The sequence below is a fragment of the Pangasianodon hypophthalmus genome, chromosome 10, assembly GCF_027358585.1.
Source record: "Pangasianodon hypophthalmus isolate fPanHyp1 chromosome 10, fPanHyp1.pri, whole genome shotgun sequence".
NCBI lineage: Eukaryota > Metazoa > Chordata > Actinopteri > Siluriformes > Pangasiidae > Pangasianodon > Pangasianodon hypophthalmus.
The window spans coordinates 931,458-948,957 of record NC_069719.1 but is presented as its reverse complement, the minus strand read 5'-3'; the positions used below and the strand labels follow the sequence as shown (position 1 = coordinate 948,957).

At 40.7% G+C, this 17,500-nt stretch overlaps 1 protein-coding gene across 2 annotated transcripts in view; it reads right to left on the bottom strand.

Moving 5' to 3' along the window:
- The window catches only part of ttc27 (tetratricopeptide repeat domain 27), an 82,330-nt gene that overhangs the window by 39,563 nt on the left and 25,267 nt on the right, over nucleotides 1-17,500 (bottom strand). For both annotated transcript variants that reach the window (XM_053237601.1, XM_053237602.1), the window contains exon 9: nucleotides 15,558-15,624. In XM_053237601.1, the coding sequence (XP_053093576.1) occupies nucleotides 15,558-15,624 (67 nt within the window). The remainder of the gene's footprint in view (nucleotides 1-15,557; nucleotides 15,625-17,500) is intronic.

Sequence of the window (17,500 nt, the reverse complement as noted above, 5' to 3'; positions counted from 1 at the left end):
TACTGAACTGCACACCCGAACACACACACACACCCGAACACACACACACATCCGAACACACACACACCCGAACACACACACACCCGAACACACACACACCCGAACACACACACGCACATCCGAACACACACACACACCCGAACACACACACACACACCCGAACACACACACACCCGAACACACACACACACCCGAACACACACACACACCCGAACACACACACACACACCCGAACACACACACACCCGAACACACACACACCCGAACACACACACACACACCCGAACACACACACACACCCGAACACACACGCACACCCGAACACACACACACGCACATCCGAACACACACACCCGAACACACACACACCCGAACACACACACGCACATCCGAACACACACACACACCCGAACACACACACACACACCCGAACACACACACACCCGAACACACACACACACCCGAACACACACACACACACCCGAACACACACACACCCGAACACACACACACACCCGAACACACACACACACCCGAACACACACACACACCCGAACACACACACACACCCGAACACACACACACACACCCGAACACACACACACCCGAACACACACACACACCCGAACACACACACACACACACCCGAACACACACCCGAACACACACACACACACCCGAACACACACACACACCCGAACACACACACACGCACATCCGAACACACACACACACACCCGAACACACACACACCCGAACACACACACGCACACCCGAACACACACACACCCGAACACACACACGCACATCCGAACACACAGTCAACAAACAAACAAACAACAGTGTGAATGTGATGTAATGGCTGTACAGTGTGAATAAGTAATGGCACTCCTCTGTATGTTACAGGAGAGCTGCTCACACTCACTCACACTCAGGAGAACTTTCTAGGTTACTGAACTTGTAAACTATGTCTGAAAGGTAGAACTCTGTGTTCTAGGGTTTTACACAGAACCATTCTCCCCGAGGAACACGCTGAAGAACCCTACAGAGTGAAAGACAGAACTTTTCCTTTTCTTTGTCCAAGAATTCACAACCTCATTAACAGGAACATAAGAATTCTTCAGAAGAATTAGACAAACAAGTACCAACACACACACACACACACACACACACACACAGGAATCTCCAAAGAAAGAAAGAATGAAAGAAAGAACCCTTTAGACTGCAAGATGAAACCTTAGTATGATGGATGGATAGAAAGATAGAAAGATCATATTCCTCTTGTCGTCTTTTCCTAGCTCATCCCTCACTTCGACTCAGAGCTGTAAAGATGGAAAGATGATGATGGTGAAGCTGCTTTCTCCCACACGTATACTGTGGAAAACAAACAGAAAAAAAATTCCTCCACCACAGCAGGCCACTCGCTCCCCAAAACCGAGGTTGCTATAGTAACAGGATCATGGCTCAGGCACTGAAGGGGAGCTTCGGAATTACCAGCGCAGCCCAACGTGTGTGGCTTGGCATTCCGAAAAGCCATTAACTGTTCACGATCAGGGATTGATCAGGGAGAAAGACAGACTTATAATTCCGTTACAGTCTGAACTTATGCAGCGATCCCAAAAACAGGAATTTCTGTCGTTCCAGAATACCAGGATTTAAATAAATGTACCTTAGAGGAAAGAGTTTGGAAAGTTGTACATGAACATGTGTTACTGCAGTCCTTATTGACCAATCATCTCCCTTCATCCACTTCCCTACCTGACATTCCCAAACTAGGTTAGATGATGATGATGATGATGATGATGATGATGGAAGGGTTTCCCCCCAAAATGCCTTCGGAATTTGAAGAAAAGGCCCGTTTCCACCCAGCATGAGTGATGGAGAAACAGAGAAGGATGAGGAAAGACCATGGTACACAGCCAGGAAGTGAGATCACGGACAATGGAGTAAAAGACCTGTGTGTGTGTATGTGTGTGCGTGTGTGTGTGTGTGTTTTCTTGGAATATCACGCAAAAACGTATTTCTTTAGCAACGAATATGCAACAGCCAAGACATTAGTCTGACATCAGCACATTAGCTCATCTGTTCTGACACCAAAATCCCAACGCCGGGTTCCTGAGAGGAGTTCACGCTTTGCGGTTTCTCAGTAACATGACAAGCTGCTTTTTTTTTGCCATGAGAGAAAAACGAGAGGCTGGTGAGGGAACGGCATGTTTACAGCTGCTATAACGTAAGTGACAACAGCAACTAACTCGTTTCATAGACATTAACTCTAACTATCCACGGATAAAAAGTGTGACGTGTCGTTCTGTAATAAATTAAAAATTGTAAACATTGGTATAAGAGGAATAGAACTTCAGAGCTTAATAGATTACTATTAATTACCAAAGAATTACTAACGAGTTACTAATAATTACTAAAGATTACTAATGGGTTACTATTAATTACGAATTACTTACTATTAATTACTAATCAGATAATAATCAGTTAATAATAATTACTAATGAGTTACTATTAATTACTAATAAATGACTAATGAATTATTAATGAGTTACTATCAATTACTAATGAATTACTAACAAGTTACTAATAATTATGAAAGAATTACTAATGAGTTACTTTTAATTACTAATGAGTTACTATTAATTACCAAAGAATTACAAATGAGTTATTAATGAATTATTAAAGAATTACTAATGACTTACTAATAATTTACTAATAATTACTAAAGAATTACTAATGAGTTATTATTAATTACTAATGAATGACTAATGAGTTACTAATAATTACTAAAGAATGACTAATGAATTATTTTTAATAACTAAAGAATTACTAATGAGTTACTATTAATTAGTAATGAACAGTGCGTCATCAACCAGCTCTTTATTTCATGTTTTTCTTGCACAGAAGTGTTTCTAAGCGTCGTTCCTGAAGGACAGTGATGTTTACACAAACTCTCCAACTTGATCTTAAAGTCGGACGAAAGCTAAACTGGTCCCGAGCCAAAATATTCCTTTCACCAGATGACATTCGGTAACCTTGAAACCAGACACACATTTTCCTCGTGTTTGATAATCTGCCTCTGAATGTTGATGTGAAGCTTCTGGAGCGTCGCTGGAGCCAGACGGATTGGACCCGAGCCGTTTCTCTTCTCACTCGAGATCTGTTTGACATTTAAGGATATTGGTCTAGCCATGATCTTTTAACAGTTCCTGTCTGAGACGTGTGTTTTTTTATTAACGTTTTGAATTAGATGTTTCACAGACGTGCACAAGACAAGGCTGAAGATTTCACGTCTTTTTTAGAATCGATTTTCATTTGATGAAGGACAAGGAAAAAAGAAAGGACTGAAAGAAGACAGCAGTAAGAGATTTCCAAGATAGCGAGACCTAATTAGAATTCATGCATTCAGCTTGCACAAAAGTGCCTTGGATTTTTTTTTCCTTCGAGCCTGAGCACTTTGCTCCCTGTCTGGTTAATTAAAGTAATAAAGGTTAGGACACGGCCCAGTGAACAGGGGCATCTCATTCAGAACAACTCGCTCTTAAATCTCCCTCTCACTCCTCCTCTCTCCATTTCTCTTCCTTTCTGCAGAGTCCTGCTCTCTTATCCTTTCACATGTTTCATAACTTTAATTTTACCTGTTTGGTGTAAATATCATCTCTTCCTGAAAATTATTAATAAAGAGTATTGGCAGGATAAAAATCACACCAAAGATAAGTCTAAAAAGAAATGTACCTTTTTACATAAATGTGCATTTTAGGAGTTATAAAAGAACATCACGTCATACTTTTTATCTATGCAGTGGCATTTAATGTTGTGGACGTCAACAAAACAAATTAGTTCCTGTTGTCGCTTACGTTATAGCAGCTATAAACACTCGTTCCCTCACCAGCATCTCTTTATTCTCTCTCTTCAAGTTAATAAGAGAAAATAAACCCAGATTGTTCCGCATGTTACCGAAAAACCGCAAAGAAGCGTAAACTCCTCTGTCCTGAAGATGTCGGAAAACTTAAAGTTCCAGCTTTACCTCTGACTGTTACAAAGCGCTGACACTGGAGACTCCTTCCATCAATGTTAAACAAACATCTCCCTGGAGAAAACGTTTTTTAATTAGTCAATGTGGAGAGTCCGCTGTACACGTCCCTGTGAATGAGCTGTTACTATAGAAATGATAATGTATTAGAACAAGCGCATTAATATAAACCTGTGACCAGACAACACCTTCTGACCAATCAGAATCCAGAAAAAGACTTTTTTTTTTTTTTTTTAATTCCAAAGATTGTTGAAGGAAATGTAATAATGAGGCTTCACTGATCACGTCATGAGAAATACGAGCACCTGGTCTTCCTGTTTTAGATTTCATTAAAGTACAGAAAAGATCTGATTCTTGTTTTTTAGCATCCTAAAAAATTTGTTATCGTTTTTAAAAAGTTGTTTTTAAACAGACACGGATCGCTCATCAAACCGAAGCAAGAATGGCGATGTGAGTGAAACTGAGGAACCAAACGATCCTCTAACAAACCCACTGATTACAGCCTACGCTACTCTGAAAGGCAATATATACTCCAAAGCAAAACCCAAACGCCGTAAATAATTCATCCGCCCAGATCCTTCATCCTGTCCCCGGTCCTGAGCTCTGACCTCCATGTGGTTAAATTAAACTACAGCTGTTTTAACCACACGCTCATGAGCATCTCAAGCTGTCGGGTTTAAAGATTCTAAAAACATCCATCACTCCACTCCAGGGTTCACAATGTGGTACGACAAACGGAGAACAAGAAACATCAGTAAATCTGCTTTAGCAAAAGTGGTTTAATCAAACGGTCCTCCATCACCAGGGCTGGATTAAGGGGAATGTAATGAACTGGCATCTCACAGCAGAGATGGTTCAACAACCAAAAAAAGTCAGATGGTGTTTATTTTTTTAAATGAAAAGTACTTCGAGGAGGTGCGATACTCCTACCTCGATGCTGTGCCTCAATTCTGAACCTCAATTCTATACCTTAATGCTCTACCTTGATTCTATATCTCAATTCTATACCTCAATGCTGTGCCTCAATTCTTTACATCAATTCTACAACTTTATGCTCTACCTCGATTCTGTACCTCGATACTCAACATTGTACCTTGAGGTTGTGACTCGATGCTGTCCCCTGATTCTATACCTCAATTCTATACTGAAATGCTGCACCTCAATGCCGTAAATTCTCTATCTCAATTCTTCAAGTTAACGATATACCTCAAATCTATACCTCGATTCTGTACCTTGATGTTGTGTGTGCCTCAATTCTGTCAATTCTGCCCCTCAGATCTGTATCTCTATTCTACAACTTGATGCTCTACCTCGATTCTGTACCTCAATGCCTTGACTCAACATTGTACCTTGATGTCGTGACTCAATGCTGTCCCCTGATTCTATACCTCAATTCAACACCTTGACATTGTACCTCAATTCTATACCTCAATTCTGTACTGAACCGCTGTAACTAAATTCTCTACCTCGATTCTTCAAATTAACGATATACCTCAAATCTATACCTCGATTCTGCACCTTGATGTTGTCGATTCGGCAACTTGCTGCTGAATCTCGATGCTGTAACTCGATTCTCTACCTTGATGCCTTGACTCAAAATCGTACCTTGATGTCGTGACTTGATGCTGTCCCCTAAGTCTATAAATCAATTCTATACCATGACTCTGTACCTCAAATCTATACCTCGATTCTGTACCTTGATGTTGTGTGGACCTCAATTCTGTATGTCGGTTCTGCCCTGCAGTTCTCTACCTCGCTGCTGTACCTCGATGCCTTGACTCAACATTGAACCTTGATGTCGTGACTTGATGCTGTCCCCTAATTCTATACCTTGATTCTATACCTTGATGCTGTGACACAATTCTATACCTCAATGCTGTACCTTTTCAGAATCAGAAACACACCGGTGGGTGGAAACACGGACAAAGCTGAGGAAAATAAAGTCCAGCACAACTTTCCTGTTATAATAATATGCAATACGTCACACTTCCTGCTAGCTAGAATAAAAATAATGTTTTTACTTGCGATGCAAGGAGAGAACTTGATAATGATAAGGACTTCAGCTGTGCCGTCGCTCCCTCCCTAGAAACTCATAAACTTGTTTATTTCTCTTAGTCTCTATTAATGCACTTAACGAGCTAACTAGCCGGACATACATTATTACATTATTACGTTATTATATAAAGTTTCCGGGCTATTTGATAAATTTATCATTTGTCTACTCCTGCAGGTCTAATAAACGTTGTTTGAAACCAGTCTCTAGGCCTACAGTTACGGCCAAGGCACGTATGCGAGGTTTGCATTCCATGGAAGTCTATCACAAAATTCCGAATTCCAAGACAGTCTGAAAATCCCATCTGGGAAGCAAACTCTTTGGACAGGATTGGGCCGATTACAACCTGAAGGTGCGACTTTAGACTCTGTGTCTCATGAGGCAGCGCACTGTTTCCACTTTCCCGTGCTGAAGTTGAAGTTGATATGACACATTGTATTTACTTTGAGATCTTCCCTTCAGCCATGTGTGCGAGACAGAACGAGAGAGAGATTGTAGCAAGACAGTAATTTGTCTCGAGTCGCCGTGGCTGGTGATCAAACTCAAGCTGACAAGCAAGAGGAAAGGAACCGTATCTTGCTGGATTGGAGGTCTGTGAAGCACTGAACCATGTAAAAGCCTTCATGAAGGTGTGCAGGAAAGACACCATCACATCATCCTAAATCCCTGACACCTATTAAACCATCTGTCTTTTTTCTTTTCAGTTTGTCCAAGTGGATTTTGTTGCCTTACAGCTAACGTTTTAATGAGAATCTCAGCTGGGAAACTGTGCAAAAACAAATCATGCAAATATATTTGTTTTTTGTTTCCTTAAGAGAACTCAATTTGCTAATAAAACGAGATGCCGCACAGAGACTCTCGTAGATACGAGTCTATTTAGAGAAATACACAAAAAAGAGAAAGTGTCTGGTAAACACATCAGGGCTTGGCGCTCGGCGCTCGGCGTATTCAGGAGATTTATGGTCAGACGGCCACATAAACGCTACAGCTATAAATTAAGCTCGGTTGCTGACCTGTTTTCACTAAATAGATTTTAGACAAGTTGCGACTGCGCTGGCCTCTCGCTGTGGAAATCATCGTGAAATTCGGCACTCGCTGCAGCCAGAACGCAGAGCAGGTGCACGAGATACCGCAGTGCCTCAGTCCATAAACCACCAAGTTACAATGCCAACAAATGGTCAGCTAAAATCACAGTGATGACTTCCACAGGATAAAACTCTAAAGTTCAAAACATCACTTACTCACATTCATATCAAAACATTCTCTCTCTCTCTCTCTCTCACTCTATGTCTCACTTAGTTGCTCTCTCTCTCACTCTATGTGTATGTCTTTCTCTATTTTACTCTCTCTCTCACTCTCAGTCTCTCTCACTTTGTCTGTTTCTTTTTCTCTCTATCTCTCTGTCTGTGTCTCTGTCTCTCTCTTTCACTCTGTTTGTCTCACTCTCTTTTGTGCTCTTTGTCTCTCTCTCTCTCTGGGGTGCCAATAATTGTGACACATGATTTTGCTAGACCATGATTAAACAAATGAACTACAATCGGATTTGCTAATCTTTACCAAGGGAGCTAATAATTCTGGAAGTGACTATGTGTATATTAAGTGTGTAGAAGTAGAACCTCTTTAGAATGCTAGAGCCCTTGAGGAACCTTTTTTTTCTCCATGGTGTGTATCTGATACAGAAGCAAAGAGTGAAAACAAAAAATGCAAAAGGGTGAATCACAAAAGAAATCTTTCTGTATACAACCAACAAATGATCAAAGGTCTTCAAACAATTAAAAAACAGAACCACAACCGCTGACTGCTATCCGCTGGACATGTGACAACCATCTAACCAGCCTGCAGATTCACGAATCCACATGTAGGCTGGGAAGATGCCTGCTCACAGGATCAGCCAAGGTTCTTTCAATCTGCAGCGAAAACAAAGTAGTGCAAAAAGTGGAGAACATCATCAGAATATTGATAACTACCTGAATCAGCTCAGGTGTCGGAGAAACGGAGCAGAGGTGCCATCAATCAGTCAAGAACCAAAAGGAACATCTCTGAAGTGGAAAGAAAAGACCTGCTTTCCTCGTTATAGATGGTCTCCTGACACATTCAGGAGCACAAATCTCACACTGACTCAATTATACAATGGTTTAAACAGCCAGTCGGATTAGTTCTTCTCCGAAAACAAACCCTGGCTTCGGTGCGAAAGGAATCAGTAATTTGTTGCTAATTTAACAACATAACCGTGCAACTGCATTTCCTGGAACAAAAGAGCAAGGTCGGCTGAAGGGTTCGTAAACAAGAGCCACTAATTACTTCCCAATTTACACACAATGGCACGGAAAGAGGGAGTCGTGACAGTCGTGGCATCTTCTTTCATGTCACAAACGCAAAGGCGTGTATAGGACAGGACGGGTGCCAAGCGCTAACAAGCCATCACATCTCTCAATTACACCGCCCTCTGCTACCCGTAAAATCAATTCGCTCTTAAGGAAGAAGGAAGCGTGAAGGACAACACAAGAACCCGGCTCTAACAGGCATTTAAACGAAAAGTTCTTTACTATCTTCTTGACATCCTCAACTGCAATTAAATGGTTTACGGTATATTAGTGCACTCCTTATAACACGCTGTAGTTTTTATATTAACAACAGAGTAAAGATCATTTATTTAACCTTTATGGAAGGAGTCTCCAGTGTCAGCGCTTTGTAACAGTCAGAGGTAAAGCTGTAACTTGAATTTTTCCAACATCTTCAGGACAGAGGAGTTTACGCTTCTTTGCAGTTTCTCAATTACAGAAGACAAGCTGTGTTTTTTGTTTTATTAACTTCAAGAAAGTAAAAAAGAGGCTGGTGAGGGAACGACTGTTTACAGCTGCTATAACGTAAGTGACAACAGGAAGTAAGATGCCTTGCAGACGTTCCACAACTTTAAATGCAGCTATAAACAGATAAAAAGTATGACGTGTCATTCGTTAATAAGTAAAAAGTCGGAAAAGGAATAAAACACCTAGGAATGTGCTGTTATTGGATAATAATCAACTCTCAGGAGACTGTCTCTCTACAGGCCACGCCCATTTTGCATTTAAATCCAGACCCAGATACAGATGTGGATAATTGAAGCACTAAACAGATACAGATAATGTCATTGTGTCACACCCCAAAGGGTCAGTAATGGTTTTTCACAGTATTTTGGCTTGAGCTGAACTGTGCACTCTTCTAAAAGGTTACAACGATGACAGATTGAATCGTATCAGAGCGAGGCGCTGATCATGTCGATGCATCATTAGTGTAAAACGTGCCTGGAACTGGTCGTGAACTGAATCTGATCGAACTAAAGATGAGCTCAAACTGCTTCATTCCAAACCCAAATTAGTGACATCATGGATTGAGGAGACTCATCAGTGTGTTTCAACATGGCCAAAGCATAACACCCATATCCATGGCCATTGATGAAAAACAAAAGAACCTGAGCCACATTATGGCAATGACCTCAGATCAGAGATCATGGATGATTTCACGCGTTTCTCTACACCCAGCTGTTTCAAATCTTATCCAGAAACAGTTACACAAGGCCTCCAGCGGTGCTCTGCCCTTGGCTAGTAATCACCGCTGACATCAACGCAAGTATCGGCATCAAGGGAATCACGGCAAGGATACGACCAAACAAACACGGCGTTGGGTTACGCAGATGACACCATCTCAATGTGGTACAGAAAAAACTCTCCTCAGGAAAACATGAGGAAATAAAACGCTGACATGAGCTATCTGAGGAGCCACCACACCCACCATGTCACTGCTCACACCCTGCTGGTGCTGGAAAGCGGATGGGAAAGTGTTGACAGAGCAGAACTCCGGGACGGAGGAAATGAACGCCATCAAGGTGGTCACGGACAACTGCATGATGATGGCAGCTGGGAGAGATACCAGTCACTGCTACAGCGTGAGCAGGCCAAGCGACGTAATGTTGTGCAATTAAAGCTCATCATGGCAACACAAATGGGATAAAAAATAAACTATAGATGCAAGGTAATTCACAACTACAAATTTTTACTAGGTGAGAATCCAGTAATTCAACAAAGTAGTTTTTTTCCCCATAGTTAAAGCAAAAACTGTTTCAGGACATCCCTGAAACGGACTGGCATCCCACCCAGGGAGTATTCCCGCCTCACTCCCAGCATTCCCGGCACAGGCTCGGGATCCACCGTGACCCTGACCAGGATAAAGTGAGAGTGAGAGTGAGTTTCAGGACACTGATGTTTTTAGGCTGTTTTATTTATGCAGCAAAGAAGCCACAATTCAGTTAACATCTTAACGCAGGCTACTCATTACACTTCACACTTCAAACTCGACACTTTTAACAATGAAAGCAAATAAATCGGTGCAATAAATGTGAAAAATAATATATCTTTGTATCATATCTTTGCACTTGTGTGGACGAGCTGGAATTCAGCTAAACTTGTTGATTCTGAAACAGAACGCAGCACGGCGCTGATCCGATGGACGGAGGACGTAAAGTCTACAGCAGCATCTGAGAAGTTCTTCCTCCATGTCTCCAACTCCAGCCTTGAAAACGAGTTTGGATCGGTCTCCTTGAGCCGGGATTTGCCCCTGATCCGACTCTAAACTAGCTGAGTGAGATTGCATAGTGATGCGCAACCCGCGGCTCTGAAAGCCCTCTTTCACATTTTTACAAAAAAATATCTGTGAAAGGAATTCGTTCAGGAGCAGGTAGGATTTAAAAAACAGTCTGAAGCACACTTCTACAATTCTTACGACTTGATAAACTGTTAACATTCTATTAAAAAGGATCTTCGTCAGCGTCGTCTTGTGCAGCTGACCGTTGTATCGTCTTCACCAAGAAATATGAAATATTAACACCGAACATTTAGCTGCTTTTCTTTACCGTCTGCTGCGATAGTGAATGATAGTGAATGATAGTGAATGATAGTGAATGACAGTGAATTTCAGATTAAACACTCACTGGTAAAATGGTGTCTAAGGTAAACCTATACCTGTCCAGTCTTTATTAAAACCCCAGCAGTGAGCGCCGTTATCCCAACAGAGTCTGCTTTATTTAAAACTTTCAGCGCATAGATCTGCTCCATTCCATGTGGGATCTGTGTGACAAATGAAACGACTACCGGCAGTGCAATAACCACAAGAGTTTTAAATGAAACACTGTTTCCTGTGGACAAGAATATTTTATTCAAGCGTGGTGTATATATGGAGACGGTCCTGGCTCCTGGTTTTCATTAAACCACTTTGGGGAAGGATCACCCAAGCCCCGTGTAAAAACTGCCCTCGTGACAGCAATGCAAGGCAGCGAACCCATTTCTGCAGCACTCCCAGGGCTATGAGTCACGCCGAGGAAATTTCACGCCATCACACACGACCGCGGATATAAAAATATCACCTCTTCATCTCAGCTACAAGGACGTGAGAGCAGGCATTTCATTTGGCAGGGCGCATTTTTATTCCTCGCACACAAAAGGCGATTCATTAACGGGCTGGAGGAAAAAGTATTTACAGAGTTAAACGGCCGAGCTGTCAAAGTGTTCCCTGGTGGTTGTGTGAAAGTGCTAGTTCAGCTGCCTCCATGTTTACAGTCCCCTTCAGTGGAGCTGTGAAAAAGGCTCTTCTCTTTTTTTTTCTCCCAAAGCCAGTAAGAAGGAAGGGAAAAATGTAAAAACCGTCCTTGATGAGTTACGATCTGGAGCGCTTGTTCCGGATCAACGGTCCAGTTATTCTTGGAGGTCTGCTAGCGTATAAAACAGGTAAACCATGACGCACCATATAGCTCATGCATTCACATATAAAAGGGAAAAAAATGAGCTGAACCTGAGACGACAGAATAAAAGGAGGCATGTTTTTCTTGGCAACAAAATAAATGGTATGCACTACTTGTTTCCCAACGAGGCTGCCGTTTCGGAGCAAGGCCTCGCAGAGAAATATTCAAATCTTAAGAGTTAACGTGTATCCAGTTGCAAATCCTGCTGGAAGGAACTATTTAGATCAATTCAAAAAGGCTCAAAATTACTTCATTTGAGCAAGTTAATATAAAATAAACTAGTTAGTCATGAGTGAGACAGCTACTCTTGTCACTTGTGGGCGTGGCCTGTCCAGCTGTGCAGTAATAGTTATATATCTCTTCTAAAGCTAACTAGATAATCTCACATTAAACATCAGTTGCGTGATTTATGTTCCAAGCTCAGCTTCACATTAGCTTCGTTCTCAGATTAGATTAGCAAAGCAGGCTAAATGTACTAGCTACGTACACTCATCAGAGGCACCAACGATCTCTGTTACTTCCTTCCAAGCTTTATTATTGCTCATAACGTCTCTACACACATTTAATGAGAGATCATATACAACAGAAGATGAAACCATGCTTATAAGATTGTCTTCATTTTTTTGCGTAGGGGAAACTAATAGCAGGTAGGAACTAAAGTTGGAACTCCAGAAAAAAGTCGGACCACAATCTCCATAGGAGTCGTTCTAGACAATCCTTTGGATTTGTTGCTTCATATATATATATATATATATATATATATATATATACACACACACACACACATACGCGTAATTTGAAGTGGAAAAAAATGAGCGGTCGTCTGTCATTCTGCTTGTGTGGTACAAGCATCAAAATATCATGAGCCGTCCAGCTAAGTGACAGGAAATGGTTGTCTAAACACACAGATCCTCACGGAGAGTGCAGATTACTTTTCCAGAAGGACCTCACACTCGAGCAGCTGTGGCAGTAGCGATGCCAACCTCTGGACAGAGTTTGGTTTCTGAGCTGATGTCCTTGGTAGCCTTCTATCTGCTTGTACAGATGTCCGATTGCAAGAGCCATCTCCTTTATTTCCTGTGTACTTGTCATTGTTGATAAATTTTTCCCTTGGACCGGTTGGATGTCTCCGATGGTGTAAGGAGAGGTCTCTCCAGACAAGCACGCCGGTGTTTAAACAAATTCTGGCCTCTTTTTCATTTATCGCTAAAAGAAGCAAGACAAGCTCCAAGATTCCCAGCCAGCAAAGAAACACCAAAGTGTACAGTACCAACATCAGGCAGGCCTTCATGAGATCATGTGTCCGAGAGAAACATATACGCTCACTCAAGGTTAAAGAACCTTGCTTAGGACACTCAATACTCAACTTTGAGGAAATTAGTTTTGGCAGGAAATCAAGGGCCCGGTTCCAAATGGCTGAGGCTCGCTGCCAGGTACAAGGGCCTCTTACAAATAAAGACGTCAAGCTTTGAACTGAGGATGCTCTCCTTCTCCTTAGAAGAGTGTGAGGACTGTTTAATGAATGCAAATGGATTCAGAAAGCATGGCGACACCGAGGCAACAATCCAGGCATAAATTACAGGAAGGAGGTGAACAGCAGCAACAGCAACAACAACAACAACAACAACAACAGAAAACAGAAAACAGAAAACAGGGTCAAGCCGAAACATCAGCCATGTGAATTCAATTTAACACAATGCTCAGCGGCTTTCGTCACACGGGATGCTGACAAACCAGGAACCTTTGATCAGCTGGTGGTGATGGAGTGTATAGTGCAAAGTGTGTGTGTGTGTGTGTGTGTGTGTGTAAAGAGAATTGGCATGTGTAAGTGCAAGTGACTCGTCAGAAACAGAATAAATCACAGATGATTGTACACAGAGATGAGAACTGATAAGGAACAATACAGGCGGCGTATTTAAGAAACACTTTGTTAGTAAGAAACGACATTTTCAGGAAAATAAGACGGAGTTTATTCATAAAGGTACGTGATCACGCAGAACTGTTACGCAGAACCGTTACGCAGACCCGTTACGCAGAAACGTTACGCAGAAACGTACGCTGTTTAGTTCACGTACAGTGTGTTGTGGTTAAAGAGTTAACGTAAGCCAGTAAGATAACCCACATTAACTGTTTACTGTTACTATCAACAGAAAAACTATATCTTAATGCAAATAAATAAAGTAAATACAGCAGATTTAAAACTTTAAAATGACATTTTGTTTACATTTTTCTAAAAAAAGAAAAAGTAGTATCACACACTTGCGTTACCGATATCACTATAACTATTGTTAGCTATTTTACAATATTCAGAACTTTTACCTCAATTTTTTCCATTCTCTCTCTTCAGGTTAATAAGACAAAACCAAAAACAAAATCGCAGCTTGTTACGCATGTTAGCGAGAAACCACAAAGAAGCGTAAACTCCTCTGTCCTGAAGATGTCGGAAAACTTACAGTTCCAGCTTTACCTCTGACACTGGAGACTCCTTCCATAAATTTTACATAAACATCTCCCTACTCTGGGAAAACATCACATTAGTGAATCTGTTTATTATTAGCAGAGCGTCCGCTGTACACGTCCTTGTGAATGAGCTGTTGCTATAGAAACGGTAACATATTAGAACGAGAGCATTAATATAAACCTGCGCTACTGTCAGAGCTGCTGTTCTAGAGAATTAATCACCACCTTCTGACCAATCAGGATCCAGAAGTCAGCACTGTGGTGTAATGGTTGCACCTTCATAGACATCAAATTGTCCGTTTCGTTTTAATAAAGGTTCACGACGCCTCATTTGGCTAAACGTTTAAGCAGTAATGACTCGCAATGAAAATCACAAATTCATTCCAGGGGCCATTTAGTCCAGTTTTATGTTTCGAAATGGCTTCTTCCTGGATTCCTGAATTTATGGATTATAACCATAATGGAGATATTCTCCTGGAGATACACACTCGTCTTTATTAGTTAAGATGTAGACGCTAGAGAAGTTCATATACACGCTGTTTTTTCTTGCTATTCCACAAAAACATATGTTACGTACAGCAATTAATAAGACATGAGCATCTCTTCTAGTTCTACATTTTATCTAAAAAAAGACGAGTGGCGGCTTTTCTCTGGTGGTTGTCAGAAGTTTCCATGGCGACGGGTGTGACCAGGATGTTTGAATGCTTTGTGCTGACAGGTGCGAGAGAGCAAACAGAGGTTTTAATCACGTTCTACTTATCGTTACCGTTTGTTGTTCGGCTATTTAATAATAATAATAATAATAACTTTATTTAATGCGCAGTAGTTGATTTTATTTCACGTTAATGAACGCAAAATATTCTCCGTTTACCGTGACAGAAAGCGAGGATGCTGCATCTTTCAATCAGGAAAATCGTAACGACAAGTGATTACTAATGTGCGATGGAGGAAGGGGGCGGGGCTTCCACTGAGTCAGCTAATATTGGAAAGTTCAAAATATCTACGCAACTGTCAATCATTCCAGATTCATATGTCGACTGGTTCTGGTGTTGTTTTTATTGAGGAGAAAAAGACGACTCTTCTGCTGTGTTTTTGAGAAGAACTCGTAGCAGTGTTCACGCGGAGCTCGTACGCAAGACGCGTAACGTTTTACAGGTGTGTGTTCTTCGCGTACGAAGGAAACACAGCCAACGCAAACCGAAGCCAATGCTCTGTGAACGAGAATCGTGGCTTACCGTCGCGAAGGCCAGGAGCTCCTCATCGTTCAGCTTGTGGACCGGATTGTTCTTCTGGAAGTCCGTGCTGCAGAATCAGAAAAGACCAAACGAATCAGGAACGTAAACAAGAACACGCTGTACCTCCGCAACAAGACGCCTGTTCACCCTGCAGCTCGACGCTACACCGTTACGCCACGCTCTACACCTCTATTCCACACCGTCTATACTCTATTACCTCTATATCATCCTTCATTCATAGTATATATCCTAAATTACCTTCATATATCTGTACATTATCTGTATATACTGTACTTCCTATATTATCCATGGCTAATCTGAGTACTGTTGTATATCCAATGTAAACATCTTTTACATATATTTATGCAGATATTATATATTTATACTTATTAGAGTTTTTCCATTATAACATAGCGCAATTTACCATCCATACTCTTACCTACTCAACAGCTACTGCACATATTCACCGTCCACAGCCTTATTTATTTATTTATTTGTTTGTTTGTTTGTTTTTTTGTTTGTTTACTGACAGTACGTATATTTACATATTCAACCAGCACTTTATTAATTTGCACAATGCTACTATTTGCACTTCTGGTAGATGCTAAACTGCAAAGACAGTAAAGTTCTATCTATCCATCTGTCTACCTATCTATCTACCTATCTATCTATCTATCTATCTATCTATCCATCCATCCATCCATCCATCCATCCATCCATCCATCCATCCATCCATCCATCCATCCATCCATCCATCCATCCATCCATCCATCCATCCATCCATCCATCCATCTTTCTATCTCTCTATTTCACCTCCCAGAGAGCTGCTGTCAGGTCTATGAGCAAAAAGCGTAGCGTTTATTGTTATATTTCATGTTGTGTCATTTTCAGCCTCGGGAGTTTAACAGAATTAACAGCATTAGAGACACCTGGGATTGAGGATGGACTTGTAGAGAATTTAGATTTCTAATTTAAAATATAGATTTACAAGGAGGACTATGACAGAGAGGAGAACACAAATTACTGCAATATGCATCAAAGAGGATTTTTTTTTTAAAAAAAATACACATTTCTTTCTATAATTGGTTTTTTTAAAAAAAAAAAACACCAGAAATAGTTCCTTCTTCTCGAAGAATTGAGAGTTGGGCAAATATATTAAATCACGGTACTGAAAGACATTTCTGCGATACACAACAAGTATCCCAATATTTAGGTTTAAAAAATCTGCATTTAAAAATAAACTTTAAAAAATAATTTGATGATTCTTTTATTATATTTAATATAATCTGCAAAAATAAATTAACACTGAAAAGGAGGAAAAAATGTTTAGAAATCTGAAAAAAATATACAATTTTAAACAACAAAAAAAAAAAAACAGAAAACAGAACATATTTAAAACTTTATATTTTTCCAGTGACAATGTTTATTAAAAAAAAAGAATAAAAAGAATTGTATATAAAATGATTTTAAAAAATATATAAAACCACTAAGCATTAGACTAAAAATAAAATGTTGTTGGAAATGCTCGTGCATGAAGTGCAGCGCTGTCTGTAGTCAGAATGAAACATAAATAATAAAAACGTTTCATTTTTTTTTAGGATTTCTGCACATTTTATAGGTTTTAAAAGTCGCTGTACTGAAATAAAACACCGGCACGGTTCTGTTTTGTGTAAATCAATCCCTGAAGCTTGGAGTAATGAATTTCTGGAACCGATTTATGGAAACACTGAAATGTTTCAGGTGAAACTGCTCGGCTTGTCATCTGCATAACGTTAAACTTCGCTCAACTTTAGGGCTTTTCACGCGTGAAATAGTTAACCTGAGTCATTCTAAACGCCGCGTAAACAGAATCCCGGGTTCTCTTCATTCACACTGCTCATACTTTACCCGGGGTTAACACTTCATCCTGGGTCTTCATAAACTAACCTTTCACACTGTACACT